Consider the following 26,054-nt stretch of genomic DNA (forward strand, 5'->3'; position numbering starts at 1 on the left):
GTAACTCCGAGTCGGGCAGCATCTCTGGAGAAATGGAATAGGTGATGTATCGGGTTGAGACCCATCTTCACTCTCCAGGCTTTGCCCTGCCCCTCCTCTCTTTCCCAGCTTCTCTCCTCCTACCGCAATCAGTCTGAAGAAGGATCCCGGCCCGAAAGTCGTTGGCCCGTTCCCTCCGCAGGTGCTGTCAGACCTGCTGAGTTCCTCCAGCACTTTGTGTTTTGCTGAAGACTCCAACGTCTGCAGTTCCCTGTCTTTTCCTCGTATCTTTGCTGGATCTTTGGAAATCTGTGACTGACTGCCCTGATAGTGACCACCTCTACCATTGTTAGATCACGCCACCACCGGGATGCTGGAAGGTGAATTAAAAGGCCCGTGGCTTTTCCTTAAATGTCAAAATTCCTACTTTCATGCTTTTCCATTGCCATAATCTGAATGCTATCAGGTACGGCAAATATTAGCCGTCTTGGTTTAGTTTACACAGGGAGTAAAGCTGCTGTTCAGCCCACCGAGTCAAGACTTTAATCATGATTTCTAGGCTTGAGATACAGGGTGGAAACGGGCCCTTCGACCCTGCCTGATCCCTGCCGACCAGCAATCTCTCTCGCTATCCTAAACTCGGGATAAGTTACAACATTTACCAAAGCCAATTAAGCTACAAACCTGCACGTCTTTGGGATGTGTGAGGAAAACCGGAGAACCCGGAGAAAACACATGCGGTCACGGGGAGAACATGCAAACTCCTTACAGGCAGCACCCATAGACTGGATAGAACCCGGGTCTCTGGCGCTGTGAGGCAGCAACTCTACCGTTCTGCCCTGTAATATATGTTCAAATGTATCCAACACCGAAAATGTCCTTTCCCAAAGTTAGCTGTATTGTTGGAACCACTGTGGTCTTGGATCATTTTGGGGGGGAAACTATGTGTATTTTCAAAAAATAAAAATTGAACAATTTGATCGTCAATTAACACTATTGCTTGAATATAAAGCATAAAGTGCTGGAGGAACAGTGGTTCAGGCAGCGGCTGCAGAGGGAATGGGCAGATTGGTCCTGACGTGCAACATTGCCTGTGTGTCACCTCCAGCACTTTGTGTTTTGCTCCAGGTGCCAGCATCTTCAGTTCCCTGTGTGTCTGTTTCAACGTAACATTGGTTTAAAGTTCGCGGGCTGATTCCTCGCTGGCATCTATTCCTCTCCATGTCCAGGTCTTGATGCTAACGCTTCAGAACGATCCTCCCTGTTTGGAGACGGGCGTACAAGACAAGGAAATGGTGAAGAAATACGGCAAGTCTTTTAGGAAGATGATTTCACAGTGTCTACAGAAAGATCCGGAAAAAAGGTAAAATTGGAGTTCTGCTCTTGGATTCTACACTCTACAGAGATTGCAGGTAGACCCAAAAATGCTGGAGAAACTCAGCGGGTGAGGCAGCATCTATGGAACGAAGGAATAGGTGACATTTCGGGTCGAGACCCTTCTTCAGATTGATGTGGGGGGCACCCCCCCCACCCCCACATCAGTCTGAAGAAGGGTCACGACCTGCCCCCCCCCTGCCCCACTCCCACATCAGTCTGAAGAAGGGTCTCGACCCGAAACGTCACCTATTCCTTCGCTCCATAGGTGCTGCCTCACCCGCTGAGTTTCTCCAGCATTTTGTGTCTACCTTCGATTTTTCCAGCATCTGCAGTTCTTTCTTAAACAAAACTCTTGAGATTGGGGATCACTTTGCTACCTTAATACACTGTGAATACTGAATAAATAGCTTGCTGCAGTCACAAATCATAAAATCCCACTAATTCTACAAATACATGTGAGTGCTTTGGATATTTTTAAGGCAGAGATAGATAGATTCTCGATTAGTACGGGTGTCAGGGGTTATGGGGAGAAGGCAGGAGAATGGGGTTAGGAGGGAGAGATAGATCAGCTTTGATTGAATGGTGGACTAGACTTGATGGGCCAAATGGCCTAATTCTGCTCCTATCATATATGACCCTATGAACAGTCCACGGAGCTGGAGGAACTCAGCGGGTCAGGCAGCATCTGTGCAGGGAATGGTCACACACCTGTCTGAAGAAGGGTAGACATAGCAGATGTGGCTGTGGTGTCTGAAGAAGGGTCCCACATGAATTGTCAACTGTCCATTCTCTCCACAGTTCATGTTATACATGCAGAGTTAGGCCATTCAGCCCATCAAGCTTACTCCACCGTTCAATCATGGCTGATCAATCTCTTCCTCCTAACCCCATTCTCCTGCCTTCTCCCCATAACACATGACATCCGTATTAATCAATAATCTATCAATCTCTGCCTTAAAAATATTCATTGACTTGGCCTCCACAGCCACCTATGCTGCCTAACCCACTGCGTTCCTCCAGCACTGTGAATTATATTCAAGAGAGCTAGATTTAGCAGAATCAAGGGATATGGGGGGAAAGCAGGAACGGGGTACTGATTGTGGATGATCAGCCATGATCACATTGAATGGCGGTGCTGGCTCGAAGGGCCGAATGGCCTACTCCTGCACCTATTTTCTGTTTCTATTTGCTCATGATCCCAGCATCTGCAGGTCCTTGTGCTCTGAAAGAGTTGAGTAGTTGCCAACTATTTGCCTTCATAATAAACAACAGACAATAGGTGCAGGAGTAGGCCATTCGGCCCTTCGAGCCAGCACCGCCATTCAATGTGATCATGGCTGATCATCCCCAATCAGTACCCCGTTCCTGCCTTCTCCCCATATCCCCTGACTCCGCTATTTTTAAGAGCCCTATCTAGCTCTCTCTTGAAAGTATCCAGAGAACCTGCCTCCACCGCCCTCTGAGGCAGAGAATTCCACAGACTCACAACTCTCTGTGAGAAAAAGTGTTTCCTCATCTCCTGACGTGACCATATTAAATATTAAATGGTGCTTGACCAGAAGATAGACAAAAGATGGCCTTTAATGTTGGTTTAAACCTGCCGCTGGTAAGATTAAGAGTTAGGTTCTTTAATCCTGTCTGTTTCGATTTTGTGGTCGAATATTGATTGTGTTAAGTAACAAAGTTATTCCCTGGGGTGGGGAAGATTGGTTAACTGGACGACTGCACTGAATCCAGTGAATGAGATTCATTTAAGTTACTATTGTGTTTCATCATCTTTCACTCCTGACATTTCCCTGGTGAAATCGCCTTAGAATGGAGAGACTGCAATGGCTGGGCTTGTACACTCCGGAGTTCAGAAGGATGAGAGTGGATCTTGAAACATATAAGATTATGAAGGGTTTGGACACACTAGAGGCAGGAAACATGCTCCCGATGTTGGGCGAGTCCAGAACCAGGGGCCACAGTTTAAGAATAAGGGGTAAGCTGTTTAGAACGGAGATGAGGAAACACTTTTTCCTCACAGAGAGTTGTGAGTCTGTGGAATTCTCTGCCTCAGAGGGCGGTGGAGGCCGGTTCTTTAGATACTTTCAAGAGAGAGCTAGATAGGGCTCTTGAAGATAGCGGAGTCAGGGGATATGGGGAGAAGGCAGGAACGGGGTACTGATTGGGGATGATCAGCCATGATCACATTGAATGGCGGTGCTGGCTCGAAGGGCCGAATGGCCTACTCCTGCACCTATTGTCTATTGTCTATTAGCTTTATTAAAGGAAGTTGCTTTAGTTTCAGTGTATTCAGTTCTCTATCCATGCCAATACCCTACCCCCAATACCATGTGCTCTAATTTTGCACACTAATCTCTTGTGTGGGACCTTGTCAAAGGCTTTTTGAAAGTCTAGATACACCACATGCAGCACAACAGAAGATGCAAACTTAGTACACTGTAAACAATATGATCAATGAAAAAAAAGTTCAGTGTGTATATACACGCATGCACACACATGCACACAAAAAGCTAACTAACGATAATAGTACAATAATAACATTAACAGTCTATGTAATTCAGAGATTATAGATAATAGACAATAGGTGCAGGAGAAGGGCATTCAGCCATGATCACATTGAATGGCGGTGCTGGGTTGAAGGGCCGAATGGCCTCCTCCTGAACCTATTTTCTATGTTTCTATTTGCTCATGATCCCAGCATCTGCAGGTCCTTGTGCTCTGAAAGAGTTGAGTAGTTGCCAACTATTTGCCTTCATAATAAACAACAGACAATAGGTGCAGGAGTAGGCCATTTGGCCATTCGAGCCAGCACCGCCATTCAATGTGATCATAGCTGATCATCCCCAATCAGTACCCCGTTCCTGCCTTCTCCCCATATCCCCCGACTCCGCTATCTTTAAGAGCCCTATCTAGCTCTCTCTTGAAAGCATCCAGAGAACCTCCCTCCACCGCCCTCTGAGGCAGAGAATTCCACAGACTCACAACTTTCTGAGAAAAAGTGTTTCGTCGTCTACGTTCTAAATGGCTTACCCCTTATTCTTAAACTGTGGCCCCTGGTTCTGGACTCCCCCAACATCGGGAACATGTTTCCTGCCTCTAGTGTGTCCCAATCCTCAACAATCTTACATGTTTCAATACGATTCCCTCTCATCCTTCTAAACTCCAGAGTGTACAAGCCCAGCCGCTCCATTCTCTCAGCATATGACAGTCCCGCCATCCCGGGTTGTATTTCAGGTTGTATTGTTTAATGGCTGTTGGGAAAAAGCTGTTCCTGAACCTCAACCTAATTTAGATGTATTTATTAATTAGATTTATTTTCATTCCAGACCTACAGCAGCAGAATTTTTAAAGCACAAGTTTTTCCAAAAAGCAAAGGTAAGTGTGTAAGGGATGAAGTGGAAGGGGGGGGCAATATAAGGCACATGCACCAGGTAACTAATACACCTGTTCAGTTGTGTTGGTGACATGCAGGCGTCACCTGTGTCAGCGCCCAGCATTGAGAGGTGTAACCAAAGCAAGGAAGCACTGGCTGCTCCCACAAGCTAAGAGGGGCAGAAGAGTCACAGCATCTCCCAAGTAGCTGTTGCAAAGAGCTGCCGTGCTCCCATTCAAACCAGTACATGGTGGCTACTTGTACTCTGGTGTCCACTGCTCCTAATCCCAGACACACCCAAGAAGAGAGTGCTGGGGCAGGAGTTAAGGGGCTGTCCCACGAGCATGCGACCTGCATGCGGCAAGCGCGACCTAAAGGGCCTGTCCCACGAGCATGCGACTCCATGCAGCAAGCGCGACCAAACTAGAAGCGGGGGCCGCGCGGAGGTCGAGTGAGTGACATGAAGTTCGAGCGAAGTCCGCGCGTGACGTATGGCGTTGAGACGGTGCATGTGGCGTCAAGGTGGCTGCGGGGCCGGCAGGCTGTTGCCGCGCGGAATTTTTGAACACGGTCAGTTTTTCGGAGCCCCGCGCGATGTTGGGACCAGCTCCTCACAACTCCATACGACTCCGGCGATCGAAGTGGGACCGGCCCCGCGAGGCCGTATGGCTCAAGCAACCACGTTAGGTCGCGCTTGCCACATGGAGTCGCATGCTCATGGGACAGGCCCTTTAGGTCGCACTGCCGCATGGAATCGCATGCTCGTGGGACAGGCCCTATAGTCAACTCAACTCTAGTCCCTGAAACCAGGAAGTCCATGGAAGGATATGGAAAGTTTAACATACAAATGGAGTTATGTCCAATACAAATGGAGTAATGTCCACAACATTTTTATCGGGAGCCGCTCCTGTCTTAATACCATCAACGTTGACCTTGCCTCAATTGAGAATTTTAACTTTGGGTCCGCCTTGCCCTTATCCACGACCATTTTAAAGTCAATAAAACTGTGGTTGCTGGACCAAACGTTTCACCCACTGACACTTCAGTCACTTGCCTGTCCCAATTTCCAAAGAGTAGACCGAGCTTTGCCCTTTCCTGTGTAGAGCCCATTATAAATTGTCCGAGGAATGTTTCTTGAACAGATTTGACATTCCCCACCCCATCTAAGCCCTTGGCGCTATGTCAGTCCCAGTTTATATTGAGAAAGTTAAGGGCCTGTCCCACTTGCCAATTTTTTTCGGCGACTGCCGGCGTCATTGACTGACGTATCAGGGTCACCGAAAGATTTTACAACAGACAATAGGTGCAGGAGTAGGCCATTCGGCCCTTCGAGCCAGCACCGCCATTCAATGTGATCATGTCTGATCATCCCCAATCAGTACCCCGTTCCTGCCTTCTCCCCATACCCCCTGACTCCACTATCTTTAAGAGCCCTATCTAGCTCTCTCTTGAAAGTATCCAGAGAACCGGCCTCCGCTGCCCTCTGAGGCAGAGAATTCCACAGACTCGCCACTCTCTGTGTTGAGAAGTGTTTCCTCGTCTACGTTCTAAATGGCTTACCCCTTATTCTTAAATTGTGGGCCCTGGTTCTGGACTCCCCCAACATCGGGAACGTGTTTCCTGCCTCTAGCGTGTCCAGACCCTTTATAATCTTATATGTTTCAATAAGATATCCTATCATCCTTCTAAACTCCAGAGTATACAAGCCCAGCTGCGGCATTCTCTCAGCATATGACAGTCCCGCCATCCCGGGAATTAACCTTGTAAACCTACGCTGGGCTCCCTCAATAGCAAGAATGTCCTTCCTCAAATTAGGTTTGAACATTTCAAAATCCAGCGGCGACAAAAAAAAATTTGCTACACTTGAGGAAACATAGAAACATAGAAAATAGGTGCAGGAGTAGGCCATTCGGCCCTTCGAGCATGCACCGCCATTCAATATGATCATGATAAACACGCATCCATCACGCCATGACTTTTTCGGTGACCTTTGGGTCAGTCAATGATGCTGGCTGTCGCCGAAAAAATTGCCAAGTGGGACAGGCCCTTTAAAATCCCCTCCTATGACAACCCTATTAGTCCTGCAATCTGCTGGCATATTTTCTCTTCTAATTCCTGTTGACTATTTGGGAGCCGAAAGTACACAGCCACAAGATGGTTGCAGCGAATTGTGGACGCAGGACTCCATTTATCCCTCACGCTGCCTCGGCAAGGCCAGCAGCATAATCAAGGACCAGTCGCACCTCACCCTCTTCTCCCCTCTCCCATCGGGCAAGAAGTTATAGAAGTGTGAAAACGCACACACCTCCAGATTCGGGGACAGTTTCTTCCCAGCTGTTATTAGGCAACTGAACCATCCTACCACAACCAGAGAGCAGTCCTGAACTATTATCTACCTCATTGGTGATCCTCAGATTAACTTTGATCAAACTTTGCTGGCTTTACCTTGCACTAAACGTTATTCCCTTATCATGTATCTGTACACTGTAAATGAGTCAATTGTAATCATGTATTGTTTTCCGCTGTCTGATTGGCACACCACAAAAGCTTTACACTGTACCTCAGTACACGCGACAAGAAACTAAATTGAATAGTCTCCATTTTATTTCTCTGCTTCATCCAAAGAGCCTCCTTGAGCGAACCAGCAACAATGTCATCTCGGACGACTGGTGTGACTTTCACCTTAATCAATAAAGCAAATCCCCTCCTCTATCTCCTTTAGCACCAGTACCCTGGAACATTAAGCTGCCAGTCATAGAAACATGGACAATAGGTGGAGGAGTAGGCCCTTCGAGCCAGCACCGCCATTCAATGTGATCATGGCTGATCATCCCCAATCAGTACCCTGTTCCTGCCTTCTCCCCATATCCCTCGATTCCGTTAGCCCAAAGAGCTAAATCTAACTCTCTTGAAAACCTCCACTGCCTTCTGTGGCAGAGGATTCCACAGATTCACAACTCTTTGGATGAAAAAGATTTTTCTCATCTCAGTTTTAAATGGCCTACCCCTTATTCTTAAACTGTGACCCCTGGTTCTGGACTGTCCCTCTCTTAGCCAGGTGTCTGTAACGGCTATAAGGTCCCAGTCGCACGTACCATCCACGCCCTTAAATTTGTTGATCACAACATTATATTCATTTTACAGAACAAGGAATACCTTGAAGAAAAATTGCTAGCTCGAGCACCCACGATAGCTGAAAGATCAAAAAAGGTAAATGCTATGTTTTATTCTCCAGGTTGCAGTTCCACAGGGGGATGGATGGCACTGAGAGGTGACTAGCACATGTGTGAAGGTTTGAGAACAGAATTGACACACGGCACGGTGGCGCAGCAGTAGAGTTACTGCCGTACACTGCTGAAGACCCGGGTTCCATCCCGACTACGGGTGTTGTCTGTACAGAGTTTGTACGTTCTTCCCGTGACCGCGTGGGTTTTCTCTTATCTGTGGTTTTATCCCATGCTCCAAAGATGTACAGATTTGTAGGTTAATTGGCGAGGTATAAATGTAATTATTCCCCAGTGTGTGTAGGATAGTGTTAATGTGCGGGGATTGCTAGTTGGCATGGACTCGTTGGGCCAAAGGGTCTGTTTCCGCGCTGTAACTAAACTAATTTGCTGTTTATAGACCCAAAGGCTGGAGTAACTCAGCGGGACAGGCAGCGTCTCTGGAGAGAAGGAATGGGTGACGTTTCGGGTCGAGACTGTCGGGTCCTGACTGATGTCTGGGGAGTGGGCGGTACAGTGATAAAATCTGGTCGGAGAACTGGGAAGTGGGAGGGGCTGGAGAGAGAGGGGGAAAGTAAGGGCAAGGTGAAGTTATTTTGCTGTGAATTAACTTGAAGTTAGTTTGTTGTTTACACTGTTTCACTGTGGTACTCGAGTTGAATTAGTGATGATGGTGAGAATGAGATGTGTGTAGATGCGGACATTGCACCTGACTCAGCTTGCCTCTGTGTTGATCCAGGTGAGGAGGGTTCCAGGCTCCAGCGGTCGACTGCACAAGACGGAAGATGGCGGCTGGGAATGGAGCGATGAAGAATTAGATGAAGAGAGTGAAGAAGGGAAGGCTGCCGTGTCTCAGTTGAGGGTAGGTTTTGTAGATCAAACAGTATTGCTGATTTGATCCGTGTCTGGTTTTGCTGCTGATGACCTGATCCGTATGATCCATGTCAGGTTTCCCACACCACTGTCACCATGTGCATGCGGACAGCCACATTGTGTTTTCAGTTTTAACTTGTGATTCTGAGCCTACAGTACTCGTCCCGATGGTCTCTGTATGTATGCAGATTAAAGTACTTGTCATGACAGATAATAGAAACATAGAATATAGGTGCAGGATGAGGCCATTCGGCCCTTCGAACCAGTACCGCCATTCATTGTGATCATGGCTGATCGTCCCCAATCAGTACCCCGTTCCTGCCTTCTCCCCATATCCCTTGATTCCACTAGCCCCTAGAGCTCTATCTAACTCTCTCTTAAATCCATCCAGTGACTTGGCCTCCACTGCCCTCTGTGGCAGGGAATTCCACAAATTCACAACTCTCTGGGTGAAAAAGTTTTTTCTCACCTCAGTCTTAAATGACCTCCACTTTATTCTAAGACTGCATGGCCCCTGGTTCTGGACTCGCCCAACATCGGGAACATTTTTCCTGCATCTAGCTTGTCCAGTCCTTTTATAATGACTCCGTATCATAAGTACTTTGCACATTTAGTTTTGTAGATACAGCACGGAAACAGGCCTTTGGCCCACTGACTCCACACCGTCTGAAGAAGGGTCTCAACCCGAAACGTTGCCCATTCTTTCTCTCCAGAGATGCTGCCTGTCCCGCTGAGTTACCCCAGCATTTTGTGTCTGACCGTCGATCACCCGTTCACACTGGTTCCATGTTTTCCCATTGTCTCATCCACCCCCTACACACTTTTCCAACACACATTTAACAAATTCCAACCCATCTAAAGCTTTTTCACTGTGACATCTATATTGGGAAAGTTAAACTCCCCTTCTATGACAACCCCACATTAGTCTTGCAGCTGCCTGCAATCTATCGGCATATTTGCTCTTCTAATTTGGCAGCTTGCGGTACATTCCCAATAAGATGATTGTCCCCTTTTACTGAGGGCCAAACCCGCATGCCTTTGGGATGTGAGAGGAAACCAGAGCACCCGGGGAAAACGCACGCGGTCACAGAGAACATGCAAACTCCACACAGACAGCACCCGAGGTCAGGATTGTGAGGCAACAACTCAACTCTCTGCGCCACTCTCAGTTCTTGATGTATGAACCCGATTTCCTAGGTCTTTATAAAACTACGAAATCCAAGAAAATACAATGAAACTGAGATAATTTGCTTATTAACCTTTAAGAAACCATAATGATTTGACATCCGACTCATCATGTAATGTTTCCCACTCTTCCATCTGACTTGCTGGGGCCCTGGTTCCTGCCCTTTCATTAGACACTAGGTGCAGGAGTAGGCCCTTTGAGCCAGCATCGCCATTCAATGTGATCATGGCTGATCATCCACAATCAGTACCCTGTTCCCGCCTTGTCCCCATATCCCCTGACTCCACTCTTTAAGAGCCCTATCTAACTCTCTCTTGAAAGTATCCAGAGAACCGGCCTCCACCGCCCTCTGAGGCAGGGAATTTCACAGACTCACGACTCTCTGTGGAAAAAGTGTTTCCTCGTCTCCGTTCTAAATGGCTTACTCCTTATTCTTAAACTGTGGCCTCTGGATCTGGACTCCCCCAACATCTATCTATCTCTGCCTTAAATATATCCACTGACTTGGCCTCCACCGCCTAGTGTGGCAAAGAATTCCACTGATTCACCACCCTCTGACTAAAGAAATTCCTCCTCATCTCCTTCCTAAAAGAATGTCCTTTAATTTTGAGGCTGTGCCCTCTGGTCCTAGACTCGCCCACAAGTGGAAACATCCTCTCCACGTCCACTCTACCCAAGCCTTCCAAGAATGGCGAAGCGGACTTGATGGACCGACTGGCCTAATTCTGTTCCTATATCTTATGAAGTTATAGTCTCATCAACGCAATTGCTGAACTGGAGATAGTTGAAGGAACTATGGGGAGCATTCAATGGGATTGGTGTAGGGTTAACGCCAATGGGTGCTCAATGGTCAGTGGCGATTCCGTGGGCCAAGTGCGCAGCGGTAGAGTCGTTGCCTCAACGTGCCAGTGAACCAGGTTCCGTCCTGACCATGGGTGCTGTCTGGACAGAGTTTGCACGTTCTTCCTGTGTTTCCAGAATTCCTCTTCTTTTAGTTACATAGAAACATAGAAAATAGGTGCAGGTGTTGGCCATTTGGCCCTTTGAGCTAGCACCGCCATTCCATATGATCATGGCTGATCATCTAAAATCAGTACCCTCGTTCCTGCTTTCTCTCCATATCCCTTTCTCTCCATATCCCTTGATTCCATTAGGCCTAAGAGCTATATCAAACTCCCTCTTGAAAACATTAGGCCTAAGAGCTATATCAAACTCTCTTTTGAAAACATCCAGTGAATTGGCCTCCACTGCCTTCTGTGGCAGAGAATCCCACAGACTCACAACTCTCTGGCTGAAAAAGTTTTTCCTCATCTCAGTCCTAAATGGCCGACCCCTTATTCTTAAACTGTGACCCCCGGTTGTGGACACTCCCAACATGGGGAATATTTTTTTCTGCATCTAGCCTGTCCAATCCCTTAAGAATTGTATACGTTTCTCTAAGATCCCCTGTCGTGTTCCTGAGTGCGAGTTTCCTCCGGGTGCTCCGGTTTCCGCCCACATCCCAAAGACATGTAGGGTAATTGGCTTCTGTAAAAATTGTAAATTGTCCCTAAATGTGTAGGGCAGTGCCTGTGTACAGGGTGCTCGCTGGTCGGTGTGGACACGGTGGGCCGTAGGGCCTGTTTCTCTAAACTAAGCTGTATCTCTAAACTGAACTAACACTTTCTTCATGTTGTGACACGTTGGCACGATAGATGCAATGTCTTGTTGTTCTATTGCTGATGCTGAAATGATTTAATTCATTTTCTGTTTTCTTTCAACAGTCTCCCCGAGTGAAGGATTGTCCACAGGGTCCAAATGTGAGTCTGAGTGCTTTCTCCTTTTTATATTTGGGGATTTGGGCAATCCATTGGCTAAGTTGTGTTTATTATCCATTATTAGTTACCATGTGAAGATGATGATGATGGTTTCTCCTTGATGTTGCTATTGCCAACGATGGGAAAGGAATGCCAGTGTATGTCTTAGACTTAGATCCTTTATTTGTCATTCAGACCTTTTGGTCTGATCGAAATGTCGTTGCCTGCAGCCATACATATAATAATAAACAACAAAACACACAATAAACACAAATTAACATCCACCACAGTGAGTTCACCAGGAACCTCCTCACTGTGATGGAGGCAAAAATCTTAGGGTTACTGTCTCTTCCCTCCTCTTCTCCCTCTGCGCTGAGGCGATACCCCACCGGGCGATGGTAAATCCGTCCCGCGGCTCACCGAGCTCCGCGAACGGGCCGGTTCAAGCTCCGCGGCCCGGGATGGTCGAAGCTGCCGCCCTCCAGTCCAGCGGACGCAGCTGTTGCCGCGGGAGCTCCGGAAAACAGGCATCAACCTGTGACCTGCGATCTCCCGACGATGTCATCCACTGGCCCGCGGCCGAGCCCCGGATTCAGGTCGCCTCAGCGCAGACGGAGGCAGAGAAGGGGGGATACGACAGAAAGAGTTGCATTCCCCCGAAGGGAGAGACAGAAAACCATGTTTCAGCCCCCCCCCCCCACACACATAACACAACCTAATAACCAAAAATGTAACTAAACAAGACAAAAAAACAGATGGACTGCAGGCGAGCCGCAGCTGTTCAACAGCGCCGCCACTTTCCGGTCTACGTCACAGCTGCGTGCATGGTTCAGGATGAAACTTCGGGGTTCGGTGCGGTGGCGCAGCGGTAGAGTTGCTGCCTTACAGTGCTTGCAGCGCCAGAGAACCGAGTTCGATCTCGACTACGGGTGCTGTCTGTACGGAGTTTGTACGTTCTCCCTGTGACCTGCGTGAGTTTTCTTCGAGATCGAGCAAACTCAATGCTAGCATTTATTTCAAGAGGGCTTGTATACAAACACAGGGATGTAATGCTGAGGCTCTACAAGGCGCTGGTCAGGCCGCATTTGGAGTATTGTGAGCAATCTTAGGCACCATATCTGAGGAAGGATGTGCTGGCTCTGGAGAGGGTCCAGAGGAGGTTTACAAGAATGATCCCAGGAATGAGTGGGTTAACATATGATGAGCGTTTGTCGGCACTGGGCCTGTACTCGCTGAAGTTTAGAAGAATGAGAGGAGACATCATTGAAACTTACAGAATAATGAAAGGCTTGGATAGAGTGGACGTGGAGAGGTTGTTTCCACTAGTGGGAGAGTCTAGGACCAGAGGTCACAGCCTCAGAATTAAAGGTCGTTCTTTTAGGAAGGAGATGAGGAGGAATTTCTTTAGACAGAATCTGTTAAATTCTTTGCTACAGAAGGTTGCGGAGGCCAAGTCAGTGGATATATTTAAGGCAGAGAGAGATAGATTCTTTATTAGTACGAGGGTCAGAAGTTATGGGGAGAAGGCATGAATATGGGGTTAGGAGGGAGAGATAGATCAGCCATGATTGAATGTCGCAGTAGACGTGATGGGCCGAATAGCCTAATTCTACTCGTATCACATATGATCTTTGGCTTCCTCCCACATTCCAAAGACACACTGGTGTGTAGGTTAATTGGCTTGGGTTTGTATACTTGGTATAAGTGTAAATTGCAACCGCACGAGATTCAACACCTGTCACTTTACCTCCCCCCTTGACTCCATCCCAGGACCCCGACAGTCTTTTCAGATGAGGCAGAGGTTCACTTGCACCTCATCTACTGTATCTGCTGTTCTAGGTGTAGACTCCTGTGTATTGGCGATCGTTTCGCTGAACACCTCCGCTCAGTCCGTCTTAACCTACCTGATCTCCCGGTGGCTCAGCACTTCACCTCCCATTCCCATCCTGACCTTTCTGGCCTGGGCCTCCTCCATTGTCAGAGTGAAGCCCAGTGCAAATTGGAGGAACAGCACCTCATATTTTGCTTGGGCAGCTTACACCCCAGCGGTATGAACATTGAATTCTCTAACTTCAGATAGCCCTTGCTTTCCCTCTCCTCCCCCTTCCCAGTTCTCCCACTAGTCTTACTGTCTCCGACTACATTCTAACTTTGTCCTGTCCCCTCCTCCGACATCAGCCTGAAGAAGGGTCTCGACCCGAAACATCGCCTATTCCTTCTCTCCAGAGATGCTGCCTCACCCGCTGAGTTGCTCCAGCATTTTGTGTCTACCTTTATGAACAGGCTGTTTGTCCCTGCATGCTGATGTCATACATTACAGAAACAGGCCCTTCAATCCAATTTGCCCACGCCAACCATGGCCCGTCAACACTAGTCCCACCTGCCTGCGTTAGACCTTTAGATCCTCTTAATCTTACCTATTCATGAACCTGTTCCTTTTAAATTTTGTTGTAGTCTCAGCCACAACTAACTCCTCCGGCAGATCATTCTATATGTCAATAGACAATAGGTGCAGGAGTAGGCCATTCGGCCCTTCGAGCCTGCACCGCCATTCAATGTGATCATGGCTGATCATCCACAATCAGTACCCCGTTCCTGAAGGGCCTGTTCCTTTGATCTACTGGCGTATGTTCAATATTAAACCCTGAATGCATATTGTTTGTTGAATATCTGGACTAATGGAAGAACTGCAGACCTGATTAAAACTGATTAATATAAGAAAATAGGTGCAGGGGTAGGCCATTCGGCCCTTTGAGCCAGCACCGCCAATGTGATCATGCCTGATCATCCACACTCAGTACCCCGATCCTGCCTTCTCCCCATATCCCCCTGACTCCGCTATCTTTAAGAGCCCTATCTAACTCTCTCTTGAGAGCATTCAGAGAACCGGCCTCCACCGCCCTCTGAGGCAGAGAATTCCACAGACTCGCAACTCTCTGTGAGGAAAAAGTGTTTCTTCGTCTCCGTTGCAAATGGCTTACCCCTTATTCTTAAACTGTGGCCCCTGGTTCTGGACTCCCCCAACATCGGGAACATGTCCACCAATCTTTGTGTGGAAAAGGTTACCCTTCAGGTTCCTATTAAATCTTTCCCCTCTCACCTTAAACCCCTGCCCCCTGGTACCCCCAGCCCAGGGTAAAACACCCTGTGCTTCTACCTTATCTATTCCTTTCACGCTCTTAAAAGATCTCCCCTCGCTCTCCTGCCTTCCAGGGAGCAAAGTCCCTTTACTCCATCGAGTAGACTCCATGGGCCAAATGACCTAATTCTACTTCGATAACTTGTGAGGTCCTAGCCTGCCCAGCCTCTCCCTCTAGCTCTGGCCCTCGGGTCAGGGCAACATCCTCGTGAACCTTCTCTGCGCCCTATGTAGCTTAACGACATATTTCCTACAGCAGGGTGACCAAAACTGAATGCAATACTCCAAATGTGGCCGCACCAATGTCGACTGTTTCACTTCCTGTGTCATGGTACACCAGTCATTGAAAGTAGGCATGCAGGTGCAGCAGGCAGTGAAGAAAGCCAATGGTATGTTAGCATTCAAAGCAAAATGATTTGAGTAGGAACAGGGAGGTTCTACTGCAGTTGTACAGGGTCTTGGTGAGACCACACCTGGAGTATTGCGTACAGTTTTGGTCTCCTAATCTGAGGAAAGACATTCTTGCCATAGAGGGGGTACAGAGAAGGTTCACCAGACTGATCCCTGGGATGTCAGGACTTTCATATGAAGGAAGACTGGATAGACTCGGCTTGTACTCGCTAGAATTTAGAAGATTGAGGGGGGATCTTATAGAAACTTACAAAATTCTTAAGGGATTGGACAGGCTAGATGCAGGAAGATTGTTCCCGATGTTGGGGAAGTCCAGGACATGGGGTCACAGTTTAAGGATAAAGGGGAAATCCTTTAGGACCGAGATGAAAAAAAAGAATTTCACACAGAGTGGTGAATCTCTGGAACTCTCTGCCACAGAAGGTAGTTGAGGCCAGTTCATTAGCTATATTTAAGAGGGAGTTAGATGTGGCCCTTGTGGCTAAAGGGATCAGGGGGTATGGAGAGAAGGCAGGTACAGGATACCGAGTTGGATGATCAGCCATGATCATATTGAATGGCGGTGCAGGCTCGAAGGGCCGAATGGCCTACTCCTGCACCTATTTTCTATGTTCCTATGTTTATATATTTCTGTCGTCTTCCCCCCCCCCCCCCCCCCCAACATCCGGCATTCCAGAGAAAACAATCCAACCTCTCCTTAATACCGTTCAAATCCAGACATAATTCCGGTAAATCTCCTCCACAAGCTCTCCAAAGCCTCCACATTCCTCCTGTAACAGGGTGACCAGAACTGCATGCAGGACTCCAAATACAACCTCATCGAAGTCCGATCACAGAGTATGGGTGTTGGGGGTTACAGAGAGAAGGCAGGAGAATGGGGTTAGGAGGGAGAGATAGATCAGCCATGATTGAATGGCGGAGAAGACTTGATGGGCCAAATGGCCTAATTCAGCCCCTATTACTTATGAATGTTACATTTCACAACATAAATATTTCATTTGTGGTCATCTGTGACTGAAATATTCAAGCAATGAGCTATAACATTACTGTTGTTGTTGCTTTTTCCACTTGAGTAGTATTGTGGCAACTCTTCCCCAACACATCAAAATGATTTTGTTCCTCAGTGGTTAAGAAGGAACAGCAGATGCTGGAACAATCGAAGGTAGACAAAAATGCTGGAGAAACTCAGTGGGTGAGGCAGCATCTATGGAGCGAAGGAATAGGTGACGTTTTGGGTTGAGACCCTTCTTCAGACGTCACCTCCAGAGATGCTGCCTCACCCGCTGAGTTTCTCCAGCATTTTTGTCCACCTTCGATTGTTCCTCAGTGGCGTGCATTGGGGATCTGAAGGCTAAAATTCTTTGCCAGCCTCACTTCATGGGGCTTTACCATCTGCTGAAGACAGCAGGTTGTGGATTTGTGTAGTGTTTGAAGAGCAAAATTACATCAGCTGCAGGCGTTAATGGAAATCGCGGAAGCATTGTTGAGGATAATTGTCCGGTAGTGGAAGAGCAAATGTGTACATTTGCTAACTCCTCCATTCCCTGCGTATGTGTAGGACAGTGCTAGTGTACGGGATGATCGCTGGATGGCATGGACTCGGTGGGCCGAAGGGCCTATTTCCACACTATCTCTAAAGTCTAAAATAAACTGAAAGTAAACATCTCACCTTGCTGCGGAACCTGTTCCAGGATGTTAGTTGGTGGCACGGTGGGTGCTGGATGTGGATCATGTACGGGCAGAGGGGATTAGGTTAACCCAGCATCAGATTCAGCGTAGACATTATGGGCCGAAGGGCCTACTCTGTGCGGCACTATTCCACAATTTGTCTAATGGAGCTGGAGATCCAGCAGCTTTATTTGTTCATCTCTGTGGAATTCTCTGCCTCAGAGGGCGGTGGAGGCAGGTTCTCTGGACACTTTCAAGAGAGAGCTAGATAGGGCTCTTAAAGATAGCGGAGTCAGGGGATATGGGGAGAAGGCAGGAACGGGGTACTGATTGGGGATGATCAGCCATGATCACATTGAATAGCGATGCTGGCTCGAAGGGCCGAACGGCCTACTCCTGCTTTAAGGATAAGGGGGAGGTCTTTTAGGACCGAGATGAGAAAAACATTTTTCACACAGAGAGTGGTGAATATCCAACCCAATCCAATCCAACTTTATTTGTTAAGCACTTTAAAACAACCAATGTTGACCAAAGTGCTGTACAGAAGAATAAACAAGACATCATAAACAGACAACATAACAGAACATAACATAACAGCTCACATAAGGCGCAAAAATTACATATGAAATACAACAATAAATTAAAAGACATAAAACATGAGTAAAAATAATAGCCATGCAATATGTGAATTCTCTGCCACAGAAGGTAGTTGAGGCCAGTTAATTGGCTATATTTAAGAGGGAGTTAGATGTGGCCCTTGTGGCTAAAGGGATCAGGGGGTATGGAGAGAAGGCAGGTACAGGATACTGAGTTGGATGATCAGCCATGATCATATTGAATGGTGGTGCAGGCCCGAAGGGCTGAATGGCCTACTCCTGCACCTATTGTCTATTGTCTAATCATACATGCAGAAAAGGCAATGCTATGGTGGTCGTGGTCAATTTCAATATGTAGGTAGACTGGGATAATCAGGTTGGTACTGGACTCCAAGAGAGGGAATTTATGGAGTGCCTCCAAGATGGGTTCTTGGAGCAACTTGTAGTAGAGCCGGCCAGGGAAAGGCAATTCTGGATTTAGTGTTTTGTAATGAATGGGCTTTGATAACGGAACTCAAGGTAAAGGAACTACGAGGAGGTAGTGACCACAATATGATAAGATTTAACCTGCAATTTGAGAGGGAGAAGATGAAATCGGATGTGGCAGTATTGCAGCTGCTAATTCTGCTGCTATCACTTATGACCAAATCGGGCCAAATCGGCGAGGGTACGTAAAATTAAAAAGCTGAATGCGTGGCTCAAAGACTGGTGTGGGAAAAATGGGTTTGGTTTCTTGGGCCACTGGCACCAGTACAGGGACAGGGGGGATCTGTTCTGTAAGGACGGACTTCACCTGAACGGTGCTGGGACTGGGGTCCTGGCAAATCATATAACTAGGGCAGTAGAGAGGTCTTTAAACTAAGTAGCGGGGGGGAGGTATCAAGGGGGGTAATAGAGCAGGGTATCAGTGGGGAAGCGGAAAATCAAAATGTGACAGGAGGATCCAGAATGTGTGAAGATAAAGCTCTAGATGTAAAAGGGGCAAAAACGGAAAGGAAGGGTAGTAAAAATCATCTGAAAGTGCTTTATCTAAATGCACGGAGTATTCGAAATAAGATAAATGAATTAACGGTGCAATTAAGTATATATAGTTATGATATCGTGGCCATTACGGAGACATGGCTGCAAGGGGATCAGGACTGGGAGTTAAATATAGAGGGGTACTCGACAATTAGAAAAGATAGACAGGAAAGAAAGGGAGGAGGGGTGGCCCTTTTAATAAGGGAGGGAATAACGGCAATAGAGAGGAAGGATATTGCGTTGAAGGATCAGGATAGTGAAACAGCTTGGGTACAGATAGAGAATAACAAGGGGAAAAAAACACTAGTGGGTGTAATTTATAGACCTCCAAATAGCTGTGACGCTGTTAGTCAGAACATAAATCTGCAAATAGTTGACGCATGTAAAAAGGGAACTGCTGTAATCATGGGGGACTTCAATTTTCATATTAATTGGGCAAACCAAACTGGGCAGGGTAGACTAGAGGAAGAGTTTATAGAATGTATTAGAGACGGGTTCCTAGAACAGTATGTCACAGAACCGACAAGGGGGGAGGCAATCTTGGATCTGGTCCTGTGTAATGAAGCAGGATTAATTAAAAATGTCATAGTTAGGGACTCGTTGGGAACAAGTGACCACAATATGGTCGAATTCCATATTCAAATAGAAGGGGAGCAGGTTGAAACTCAGGCTAGGGTGCTTAGTCTAAATAAGGGGGATTATGAAGGTATGAGGAATGAGCTGATCAAAGTTGACTGGGATAGCAGACTCAAGAATAAGACGGTACATGAGCAGTGGTGTACGTTTAAGGATCTACTGTATAACCTTCAAGAAAAATTTATTCCTATGAAGAAAAAAAGGGGTAAGGGTAAGAACAGTCAGCCATGGCTCAGTAAAACTATAAAGGATAGTATTCGGCTGAAGGCAAGGGCATATAAGGTAGCCAGAGATAGTGGGAGGGTAGAGGATTGGGAAGCATTTAAAGGTCAGCAAAAAATAACTAAGAGATTAATTAAGACGGGGAAAATAGACTATGAAAGGAATTTAGCGAACAACATAAAAACTAATAGTAAGAGTTTTTATAGCTATATAAAAAGAAAAAGGGTGGCTAAGGTGAACGTTGGTCCATTGGAGGGTGAGACTGGAGAGTTGTTGGTGGGGAACATGGAAATGGCAAAGGCATTAAACGAGTATTTTGTATCAGTCTTCACCATAGAAGACACAAAAAATATTCCAACGCTGGATAAACAGGGGGCGGTAGGAATGGAGGAGCTAAATACTATTAATAATAATAATAATAAATTTTATTTTTATAGCGCTTTTCTAAGACTCAAAGTCGCTTTACAATAGTAACAGACAATAGCAAACGGAGAAGCGGCGAACAAACAGCGCCAGCGTCCTCTCCGTGCAGGACATAAAGAAAGAATACAGACATAACAATAATAGACATTTAATCGGAATAACATAAAATCGGAATATAACAAATAATAAAGACATCACAGAGACACAAATTAAAAACAGAATTCAATCCAAAAACAGAAAATCAAAAACACAGTGTGAAGAGAGAGCAGCGGCAACCAATTCGTGCCAGCGTCCACTCTCCCTTCACGGCAGCCATCTTGGACACAGACCTACAAGACTACAGTTAGACAAAAAAAATCATCCCCCCACAGTGGATAGCACTATGGGAGAAGGCACAATGTCCAGTCCCCACCCCATGTTCACCCCAAAGTCAGGCCTATTGAGGCCACCGCAATTGCCTCTACGGAGGCCCGATGTCCCTGGCCGTTCTCACCGGGTGGTCTTGCCCCGGCGTCGGGAGAGTCCTTTCGGCGGCTGGGCCACCTGGAACGGCCGCTTTCTGGTTGGAGCCCGCAGCTGCCGAAGCCGACAAGGCCGCGCCGGTTTGGAGCTCCCAGGCTCCCGATGATAAAGTCGGCGCCGCCTCTCCGCAGCCCGCAGCCCGGAGTTGTTGCTCTCGGCGGGAGAGATCACCAAGGAGGTGGTATTAGGGAAATTAATGAGACTGAAGGAGGATAAATCCCCTGGGCCTGATGGATTACATCCAAGGGTCTTGAGGGAGATAGCGGTGGGGATTGTGGATGCATTGGTGATAATTTTCCAAAACTCCCTGGAGGCAGGAACGGTCCCAGTGGATTGGAAAATGGCCAATGTAACACCTATATTTAAAAAAGGAAGTAAACAGAAGGCGGGTAACTATAGACCGGTTAGTCTAACATCGGTGGTGGGTAAAATGTTAGAGACAATTATTAAAGAAACACTAACGGGGCACTTGGATAAACATGACTTCATCGGACAGAACCAGCATGGTTTTGTGAAGGGGAAGTCCTGTTTAACGAATCTGCTCGAATTCTTTGAGGAAGTAACAACCCGGGTGGATAAAGGGGAACCGGTGGATGTGGTATACTTGGACTTCCAAAAGGCTTTTGACAAGGTGCCACATAAGAGACTATTGCTAAAAATAAAAAATTATGGGATTGGGGGTAATATATTAGCATGGGTAGAGGATTGGCTAACAAATAGGAAGCAGAGAGTGGGGATAAATGGTTCATACTCGGGATGGCAACCGGTAACTAGCGGGGTTCCGCAAGGGTCGGTGCTGGGACCCCAGTTGTTCACAATTTATATAAATGATTTGGAGGAGGGAACCAAGTGTAATATATCAAAATTTGCGGATGATACAAAAATGGGAGGAAAAGTAGGGGATGAGGAGGATAGGAAGAGTCTGCAAAAGGATATAGATAAGCTAGGTGAGTGGGCAACAACTTGGCAGATGAAATTTAATACTAATAAATGTGAAGTCATTCACTTTGGGGAAAAAAATGATAGGGCAAGTTATTTTCTAAATGAGGAGGAGCTGCGTTGTAATGCAACGCAAAGGGATCTAGGGGTATTAGTACATGAATCACTAAAAGTTAGTATGCAGGTGCAGCAAGCAATCAGGAAGGCCAATGGAGTTTTGGCCTTTATTGCTAGGGGGATTGAGTATAAAAACACGGAGGTCTTGCTGCAGCTGTACACAGTATTAGTGAGACCACATTGGAATACTGTGTACAGTTCTGGGGTCCATACTTAAGAAAGGATGTACTAGCCCTGGAGGCAGTGCAGCAAAGGTTTACAAGATTAATTCCTGCAATGAGGGGATTGACATATGAGGAAAGGCTGGAACTCTACTCTTTGGAGTTTAGAAGAATGAGAGGCGATCTCATTGAAACATATAAGATCGTGAGGGGCCTTGATCGGGTGGATGCACCGAGGATGTTCCCAATGATCGGGGAAACTAGAACTAGGGGACATAGTTGCAGAATAAGGGGGGGCTCTTTTAAAACTGAGATGAGGAAGAACTTCTTCACCCAGAGGGTGGTTAATTTATGGAATTCACTGCCCCAGGGAGCAGTGGAAGCAGAAACGTTAAATATATTTAAGTCTAAAATAGATGGTTTTTTAGCTGCCCTTATATCCCCTTTTATCCCCTTATAAGGGGCTACGGGGAGAGGGCAGGGATATGGACCTAGGTATGGTTAGTATAGTAAGACCTGAGTGATCTCCTGGACAATTGTCGATCGCCTGGATTGGGGTCGGAGAGGAATTTCCCGGATTTTTTTCCCGAATTGGACCTGGGTTTTTATCCGGTTTTTTGCCTCCCCCAGGAGATCACGCGGTTCTTGGGGTGGAGAGGGGTGATAGCGGTATAAAGGGGAGGGTAGTGTCTTGTGTTCTGTGTCTTGTGTCTACTGTTTGTGGGTAAGTGTGTCTGTTTAGTGTTCAGCCATGAGCGAATGGCGGTGCGGGCTCGACGGACCTGGTGGTCTACTCTCGCACCTACTTTCTATGTTTCTATGTTTCTATGTTTCTATGACCTCACGATCATGTTCGGCACAGGACCTGTTCCGGTGCTCTACTGCTCAATGATCAAAAGTTTACTGGGTGAGTGGCTGATTTAATAGTTAATCAGGAGTCACACACTGACCTTTCCCACCATTGCTGCTCTTGATTCTTCTACATTAACCTTCGTACTGTTGTGTTTTTGAAAAGTGTAGATCATTATTTTCTTGTTAGTTCCAATTAATAGAGTTTAGTGTTTAAGAAGGAACTGCAGATGCTGGAAAATCGAAGATAGACAAAAGTGCTGGAGAAACTCAGTAGGTGCAGCAGCATCTATGGAGCGAAGGAAATAGGCAACATTTCGGGCCAAAACCCTTGGGTTTCGGCCCGAAACGTTGCCTATTTCCTTCGCTCCATAGATGCTGCTGCACCCGCTGAGTTTCTCCAGCACTTTTGTCTACAATAGAGTTTTGTGAATGGGGTGACATTTAACTGTAGTGTATCACTATTTCTAACAACACAAATTGGAAAAGGTTCTTGCTTATGTCCTCCCGCCAACCTGCTGCAGTCCTGTTTTTTCTGAATCTTTCACGGACACCGTTCTAATCATTCGTTACTCATTTAAACAGCAGGTTAGTTGCCCAGTGAGTGTGCAAAGTCTCCTACATTTGTCCTTTCCGGACCTACATTTCCAAGAAAGCAGCTGGATGTAGAAGCAAGCAGTGGGCTGAAGGGCCTGTCCCTTTGATCTACTGGCGTATGTTCAATGTTAAATATTCCTAGCCCTGAATGCATATTGTTTGTTGAATATCTGGACTAATGGAAGAACTGCAGACTGATTAAAACTGATTAATATAAGACAATAGGTGCAGGAGTAGGCCATTCGCCCCTTTGAGCCAGCACCGCCATTCAATGTGATCATGGCTTATCATCCACAATCAGTACCCCGTTCCTGCCTTCTCCCCATATCCCCTGACTCCACTATCTTTAAGAGCCCTATCTAACACTCACTTGAGAGCCTCCACCCCCCTCCAAGGCAGAGAATTCCACATTTTTGATTACATAACTATTAATATATTGAAGCTAAGTTGTGGCTCTGATAGCAGCTGCAAAAAACAGGCTTATTAGATACATTTTTAGATGGTACTTTTCTGTATTTTTGTAATCTTTTAGTTTAGTATTTAGTTTAGAGGTACAGCATGGAAACAGGCCCTTCAGCCCACCGGGTCCACACATTAACACTATCCGACACACGAAGGACACTTTAGGTGATTTGGATAAGTTGGGTGAGAGGGCAGATGTAATGGCAGATGCAGTATAATGTGGATAAATGTGAGATGCCAACAATAGGAAGACAGATTATTAGCTGATTGGTGTCGGGATAGGAAAAGGGGAGGTGCAACGAGACCTGGGTGTGCTTGTACATCAGTCACTTCATTTCATTCATCATCGTTGAAAACATTAGCGATGCAGCGGTGCCGGTTTCCAACGGGAACAGTGATTGACGCACCGCACATCTCTGTCCTCCACTTCCTGTGGACTTCCGCCGCTGGAAGTCTAGAATTTTGGTGTGTGTGTTCTTCATCATCGTTCCTTACAATGCTGTGTACAGCAGTGATCGCAACTTCTTCTGAAGTGTGGATGGCCGTTGGGTCGCTAGGTGCTCATCCACTCTTTGACAGGATCTTGTTTCTGGTCCTGCTGGGGGTCCACAGCCCCCTCCTCACCTGGCAAACCAGGTGGGGGCAGACGGTTTAGTCGCCGACTATCCGACCATGGAGCAGGTAGCACGGGATTACATGGTACCCACTGCAGGGAGAACTCGCTGATACTGAAAGTGAGCATGCAGGTACAGCAGGCAGTGAAGTAAGCTAATGGCATGTTGGCCTTCATTGCGGGAGGATTTGAGTTTAGGAGCAAGGTCCTACTGCAGTTGTACAGGATTCCTGGAGAGACCACACCTGGAGTATTGTGTGCAGTTTTGGTCTCTTAATTTGAGGAAGGGCATTCTAGCTATTGAGGGAAAGCAGCGTAGGTTTACAAGGTTAATTCCCGGGATGGCCAGACTGACATATGATGAAAGAAGGGTCGACTGGGATTACATTCATGGGATTTAGAAAGATGACAGGGGCTCTTATAGAAAATATACAATCTTAAAGGTATAGGACAGGCTAGATGCAGGAAACATGTTCCCCATGTTGGGGGAGACCAGAACAGGGGTCACACAGTTTAAGAATAAGGGGTTAGGCCATTTAGGACTGAGATGAAGGAAAACCTTTTCACCCAGAGAGTTGTGAATCTGGAATCTCTGCCACAGAAGGCAGTGAAGGCCAACTCACTGGATGTTTTCAAGAGGGAGATTTAGCTCTTGGGGCTAACGGAATCAAGGGCTATGAGGAAAAAGCAGGTGGAAGGAAGGAACGGGGGTACTGATTTTGGATGAATCATAGGTGACGTTTCACAGAGTGCTGGAGTAACTCAGCGGGTTCATGCAGCATCTGTGGAGAACAGGATAGGTGACGTTTTCCACAGTGGCTGGAGTAAACACAGCGGGTCAGGCAGCATCTGTGGAGAACATGGATAGGGTGACGTTTTTACAGAGTGCGGAGTAACTCGCGGGTTCAGGCAGCATTCTGTTGGAGAACCATTGGATAGGTGAGTTTCACAAAGTGCTGGAGTAACTCAGCGGGTCAGGCCGCATCTGTGTGAGACCATGGATAGGGTGACATTTCACATGCTGGAGTAACTCAGCGGGTCAGGCAGCATCTGTGGAGAACATGGATAGGTGAGGTTTCACAGAGTGCTGGAGTAACTCAGCGGGTCAGGCAGCATCTGTGGAGAACATGGATAGGTGACGTTTCACAGAGTGCTGGAGTAACTCAGCGGGTCAGGCAGCATTTGTGGAGAACATGGATAGGTGACGTTTCACAGAGTGCTGGAGTAACCAGCATCTGCAGTTTCTTGTTTCTACAATTTGCAAAGGGTGTTTGTTGTCATGGGAGATAAAAATAGCGTACAAGGTGCTTGGATTTGCTGAGAGAGCAGAAGGGAGGAAGATTTGCTGAGCCTTTGTGAAGCACAGATTAGACATCTGCTGAGAATCACTGTTGACAAAGGATGTTGAGGCACCAGAATAGTAACATAGGCACGAAATAACAGCTATGTGGAAATGCTTGAAGGAGCAAAAAAAGTCATAAGCTCATGTGATAGTAGTAGAATTGGGCCATTTAGCTCATCGTCAACTCCGCCATTCAATCATGGCTGATCTATCTCTCCCTCCTAACCCCATTCTCCTGCCTTCTCCCCATAATCTCTGACTCCCGCACTAATCAGTACATGGATGGAACGAGTTTGGAGTGAACCAAATGCAAGCAGGTGGGGCTAGTGTAGCAGGGACATGTTGGCTGGTGTGGGCAAATGTGGCTGAAGGGCCTGTTTCCACACTGTATCACTCTATGACATCTACAATGGTGGGGAGTCTGGTCTGTGTGATCGACTGGGCTACATCCTCAATCCATCGACTTGACAACTCCCTATGTGCCTCTGACCCTAGCTAGAAGACATGTCAAATATTTGTGAAA

The 26,054-nt window shown here is 46.8% G+C and overlaps 1 protein-coding gene across 1 annotated transcript in view; it reads left to right on the forward strand.

Annotated features, from left to right (window-relative positions):
- oxsr1 (oxidative stress responsive kinase 1) overlaps window positions 1-26,054 on the forward strand; it is a 114,987-nt gene that overhangs the window by 67,012 nt on the left and 21,921 nt on the right. The window contains exons 9-13 of the mRNA XM_033020427.1: window positions 1,209-1,342; window positions 4,689-4,737; window positions 7,880-7,945; window positions 8,699-8,821; window positions 11,782-11,817. Coding sequence (XP_032876318.1) covers window positions 1,209-1,342; window positions 4,689-4,737; window positions 7,880-7,945; window positions 8,699-8,821; window positions 11,782-11,817 — 408 coding nt within the window. The remainder of the gene's footprint in view (window positions 1-1,208; window positions 1,343-4,688; window positions 4,738-7,879; window positions 7,946-8,698; window positions 8,822-11,781; window positions 11,818-26,054) is intronic.

The sequence above is a fragment of the Amblyraja radiata genome, chromosome 4, assembly GCF_010909765.2.
Source record: "Amblyraja radiata isolate CabotCenter1 chromosome 4, sAmbRad1.1.pri, whole genome shotgun sequence".
Classification (NCBI taxonomy): domain Eukaryota; kingdom Metazoa; phylum Chordata; class Chondrichthyes; order Rajiformes; family Rajidae; genus Amblyraja; species Amblyraja radiata.